This window comes from Panicum virgatum, chromosome 6N (assembly GCF_016808335.1).
Source record: "Panicum virgatum strain AP13 chromosome 6N, P.virgatum_v5, whole genome shotgun sequence".
NCBI lineage: Eukaryota > Viridiplantae > Streptophyta > Magnoliopsida > Poales > Poaceae > Panicum > Panicum virgatum.
Window position 1 is genome coordinate 26,799,004 of NC_053150.1, and position 5,431 is coordinate 26,804,434.

General features: G+C 41.5%; 1 protein-coding gene across 4 annotated transcripts; it reads left to right on the plus strand.

Moving 5' to 3' along the window:
- Positions 1 to 228: 228 nt before the first annotated feature.
- LOC120679230 (enoyl-[acyl-carrier-protein] reductase [NADH] 1, chloroplastic-like) lies at positions 229 to 4,419 on the plus strand. Of its 4 annotated transcripts, none has more exons than XM_039960768.1 (13): positions 229 to 383; positions 927 to 1,186; positions 1,861 to 1,970; positions 2,055 to 2,110; positions 2,201 to 2,285; positions 2,365 to 2,412; positions 2,561 to 2,635; positions 2,748 to 2,859; positions 3,135 to 3,186; positions 3,284 to 3,335; positions 3,424 to 3,481; positions 3,771 to 3,869; positions 4,013 to 4,419. In XM_039960768.1, the coding sequence occupies exons 2-13, from the start codon at positions 952 to 954 to the stop codon at positions 4,141 to 4,143; spliced, it is 1,113 nt and encodes a 370-aa protein (XP_039816702.1). In that variant the 5' UTR covers positions 229 to 383; positions 927 to 951; the 3' UTR covers positions 4,144 to 4,419. The 4 variants fall into 4 exon arrangements, with proteins under 4 accessions (XP_039816702.1, XP_039816703.1, XP_039816704.1 ...); XM_039960769.1 differs by having other exon boundaries at positions 937 to 1,186; XM_039960770.1 differs by having other exon boundaries at positions 944 to 1,186.
- The last annotated feature ends 1,012 nt before the right edge of the window (positions 4,420 to 5,431 follow it).

The following is a 5,431-nucleotide window of genomic DNA, read 5'->3' on the forward strand; positions in this document are numbered from 1 at the left end:
ATCCATTTTTTAATCCGTTTTCACGTGTTCTTTGGGACGAGCAGTTGTTTCTTAGATTTTTCTTTGCGTATATACGTAATACATGCGTTTTGTTTAAAAAATGAGGAAAAGAAGAAAAAACTATGCAGTTGCTCCATGGGCCGAGAGATACTTTCAACTCAGTCAGCCCGTGGGCCAACAACTGGTGCGCAGGCAAGGCACAGCCAGCAGGGGCCTCCTCGGTTTCTCAGCTACTCCAAACCCTCGTCCCCCTCGGTCTCATCGAAAAACCCTTGTTTTATTTCCGCAGCTCCTCCCTCCCTTGTCCGCTCCACCGCCCTGCTCTGCCCAAGCAGCACGCGCATCGCGCTCCCAGATCCCCCTCCCGCATTCCCCGAGGCCAGGTAAGCCACGCCTCTCCCGATCCTCCCGTTTCTCGCCCGCGATCCGCGCTAGCTTTCTGTTCGTACGAGGGTGAATCTTAGGGGGTGGTCCGTGTCGGCGGCGTTCTGCGCTGGTGTTAGAGCAGTGATGTTTCCGGTGGTACAAGCAGGGAACTGAACTAATTGCCGTCGCATGTTTTTTTTTCTCGAGGGAAAAGAATTAGAGATGCATGCCGTGCCTTTGGTTGGTTGTGTAATCTGGTCTTTAGTTGGATATATATAAGTTAGGGGAGGGGGATGGGGGCGCGGGGCGTGAACTTTCAAGTCCTGCTCCCCGGTGAGGAGGGGTCTGATATTTGAATCTTGGTTCCTTCACCGATTCGTTGGCTTAGAAGTTTTGTCGTCCGGAAATGATTAACTATTTGTCCAAATGGGGGAGAACTCTGTTCTGAATCCGGGATAGAGAAAGTGTTTCTTGCTCTTGTAATTGTGTTGAACCCAGACGAGTATTTTTGTGTTCTTGTCGGTATCTCCTTCTAGTGACCTCTATTGATGTTCTGACAGACGGGCTTAGCTTGTAGTGAACACGATGAGTGCTTCAGCAGCTGCTGGTGTGAAGATGGTGTCTGCACGCCCCTGCATCTCGGCTTCACAAGGAATGCTTGCCTCGAGGGCAGCGGTTTCCAGGATTGAAACCACCGCTAGATTTGCAAGCTGCCCCAAAATCTGCTGCTCCAGGCCTCTTGGTTCTAAGCGTGCTGGTTTTGTCGTAAGAGCAATGTCAGGAGAGAGTGGCCCACAGGGGCTTCCCATTGATCTCAGAGGTAACTCAAGTCATCTAGACATCTCTCAGATTGCAACAGTAAAAATTTTCTTTTTTTGTTGTGTATGCTGCTATAGTTCCATTCTTAGTCGTACCCTTAGAACTAAGAACAATTGATTGGTTGTTGGAAGCAGACAGACTTCTTCAAAACATCAATTTATGGCCTGAAATATCCTTACAGTTTTTCGTAATCTATTTAAGTGATGACCACATATGCTGATTGGAGTGCCTCAATTTCTTGGTTGACACTATAACCGAAACATCATTGCATACAGATTATATGGAATGATATGTGTTTTGCATATAGTCTAGTGGTAAAACTGAACCTTATGTTAGATCTTGTTGGTAAAGCTGAACCTTTTTTTTGATCTTGTTTATTGGTTTCCATGGTATCCTTTCGTGATTGAAAATTCAGTTTCCTGGAAACAATGTAAAGTTCATGGGTATAGAATAAGAAAGCTGTTTGTGGTGCTTTAAGGAAAAAAATGTCTAACGTATATGATAAAAGATATCCCCTTATGCCTTAAAAATAACTGGACATTGTATAATATTCTCATGTATGTAATTCTATTTATTGAAAAAGTGAAAACAGAAAGGACTTTGTTGTCAGTCTGATATGTGGCAGGAAGCCTTCTGAAGGACTACAATGTTTCTCATTTATTGTTAGTGTTTCAGGTAAAAGGGCATTTATTGCTGGAGTTGCTGATGACAATGGCTATGGATGGGCAATTGCAAAAGCTCTTGCTGCAGCTGGTGCGGAAATTCTTGTTGGTACATGGGTGCCGGTATGTTAATCGGACTCTTGCAGATTTCCTTTCCTTGGACAGTTTTGCTGACCAATTATCTCATGTAGTATTCTTCAATGACAGGCACTTAACATATTTGAGACAAGTCTGAGGCGTGGAAAGTTCGACGAATCACGCAAGTCTGTATTTTAACTTTTTATTGGTTTTAATATTCATAGTCTAGCTTTCGACCTACTATTTAGCATATGTGTGACTTTCTATTGATACAGGTTGCCAGATGGATCTCTTATGGATATTGTTAAAGTCTATCCACTTGATGCTGTCTATGATTCCCCTGAAGATGTTCCTGAAGATGTAATGTTCTTATTTATATGTATATACTTACTCAATTTGCAACATGGGTTCATGTTCAAAATTTTGTTCTCTATTTTAGGTAAAATCGAACAAAAGATATGCTGGATCATCAAACTGGACTGTTAAGGTGTGGATGCTAACCATTTTCCTTCCATATGGCTTGCCTAACTTCTTTGCTTGCTAGAAAACAACAGTCAGAATACAACTGCAATGGGATACCTTGTTTTTATGAAAGCTTTAGAGCTTTGACTAATATAGTTCTCTTAATTTAACAGGAAGTTGCTGAAACAGTAAAGAATGATTTTGGCAGCATTGACATACTTGTGCATTCTCTTGCTAATGGCCCTGAGGTACAATCTCTCTCCCACTCTCCATCTCGCTCTGTTATGTGTGTGAGCTCTTTCTGGTGACATTATGCTCATGAAATCTTCACTGAAAACTCACCTACCTTCATGTTTGAAGGTAACGAAGCCATTGTTGGAGACATCAAGAAGAGGCTATCTTGCTGCTATTTCAGCATCCAGTTACTCCTATGTTTCATTGCTTCAACATTTCCTTCCTATAATGAATCCAGGTAGTGCCTATCTCCTATGCTATGCGGGCACTTATATTTCCCATGCTAGGGTTAATTCTGCTATTACTGTTTTTTATTTGTTTTTTAAATTTTGCCGATATCATAAATCATTATAGTTCTATTGTTTATAGCTACATACAATGTGTTTGATATGTGTGAAACTCTTGGAGGACAGAAACCCACTCTTCGTGTTCTTCAATAGAGAAAGCATGTCCTAAAACACTGCCCTGTATCCCTTTTGTTGACTCTGTTTCATGAATTTAAATATTTTGCAGGTGGTGCTAGCATCTCTCTAACGTACATTGCGTCTGAAAAGGCAATTCCTGGGTAATTATTCTTTTGAGATTTACATGAAGAAGCTAATTATTGAGCTGAGATTACTTTGTTGTGGCTATACTGATTATTACCTCTCTTTTCCTTATAGATATGGTGGTGGCATGAGTTCCGCCAAAGCAGCTCTTGAGAGTGATACACGGGTATGGTCTTGCACAGTTGTGTGCTTGAATAATTTATTTTCCTGTACATCACTTTTCTCTTTACACTTTTTCCCACATATCAATGTAGGTGCTTGCTTTTGAAGCCGGACGTAAAGGCAAAATCAGAGTTAACACCATATCTGCAGGTATGTTTTTCATTTGAAAGGATACTGTTGAAGAAACTGATTCATCTCAGAAGAAAGCTAGCAGTATCCATATTGTTCACTAATAGTACTTTCTATACATAGTTATGTGAATGGTGCTGGTAAATAAATATATTATTGTTTAATAAATGTGTTAAAACTTTCCGTGACATACTATTCCCCTAGGTATTACATGTGATCTGCACAACAGTTTAGGATATCTAGCTTTAGCAATTAGGGGACTTGTGTCCTCAAATTTGTTTCATTGTGTTTTTGTTCGCGGTATCTGTAGGCCCTTTGGGGAGCAGAGCAGCTAAGGCAATTGGATTTATTGAGAAGATGATAGAGTACTCTTATGTTAATGCACCGCTGCAGAAGGAGCTGTTGGCAGGTGAAGATTGGTTTCTTTCACTATGACTAACTACCCCCCCCCCCCCCCCCCCCCCCCCCCCCCCCCCAAATGTATTATTTGAAAGCAGTGTGGCCTTTTTCAACAAAAATGTTCTCTAAACAAAAATATTGCATGCTGAACAGATGAGGTGGGGAACACAGCTGCATTCCTGGTGTCTCCATTGGCTTCTGCCATCACTGGCTCGATCGTCTATGTTGACAACGGACTCAATACTATGGGGCTTGCGGTTGACAGCCCTACGATAACGTCATAGGCATGGCCGTGGTAGATAGATGGGCTTTCCTGCTTCATTGCGGCGTGATTCTTGAATAAAGACCTTAATTAGCTAGTGTGAGAGGTAAGGGCAGGAAATGTTAAAAATGACCTTTTGACACCTTTGGTGTTGGGAGGCTATTTAGAACCCATTTGGTACTCAACATTAGAATAATTTCTATGATGTGGTTTGAAAAGATTGAAGCAGTCCAGTAATACCTTTGGTCCATTTCCGATATTTCAGCACTTAAATAGTGTTTTCATTGTGCCTGAATAATTCCTGGATAATGTCTAATGCCTTCTTTACTGTGCTCTACGCCTCTACTCAGTTGACGAACACAGGAGAGGGCAAAGGTGGTAAATAGCAGAGCGCTGTAACGTTCTGCATTTGAAAAAAAGAAAAAAACATGATACCTTGGTTTGTTGCATTACTAATCTGATAATCTGAATTCTATAATCCAATTGTTAGGCTGAGGACACAGTTCATCTGTAAAAGACTAACAGTTACAGCTAAGCCTTGCAATCTGAAACTCTGAACTGTCGGGGAAACTGTCCAACTACTGGCTACATACCGTGACGCTAACAAATAGTCATAATGTGGAAAAATTGTATGGGTGCAAACTGAGATGGGTTCATAATCATAAATGAATTCAGGTAGCTACGGACCTACGGTATACCTTTGCAGATCTTCAGTAACTATCTTGAAAAGAGGGGGGTCGAGTTTGTCTTGATCATCTTGGATGTCGTCTTGCGGGGCGTCAGTGTCTGCAATACTGGAAAGGACACAGCGTTGCATGTTGCAGCATTTTTTTTAAACACGGCACAAATAATCGTAAATATGTACGCATACTCCCGTTTAGGAATACATACTGTTGATGGGCCCGTTCTACATTGAAAAAATAGCATCAATTTCTAAAATAATTGGACAGTTTTCATCACAAGAAATTTTACCAGCTAAGCTACGCTCCTTTAGCTGCACAAGTGTCATCTCTCGTAGACCGTTATCCCCGTTACATTCCACGAGTGCTTATGAGACGAGATGGTATGCCCTTCGATATCCCATTTAAATTTCAAAATATTTATGCCATTCCAAAATTTATATGAATTGAAATCAAAACAAATCCTACATAAGGTTAACCTAACGTTGGTATTTGAAGGGGTGCTTTTGTACTATTAAACTAGCAAGAAACTCTAAATAAGACGATATCGCGATACGTCGTGTTTTGGAGCCCTCCGGCTCCGGCTGTGGCTCCGCATGTCACTTCGGCGTGGGAGAAGCCCGAGCCGCA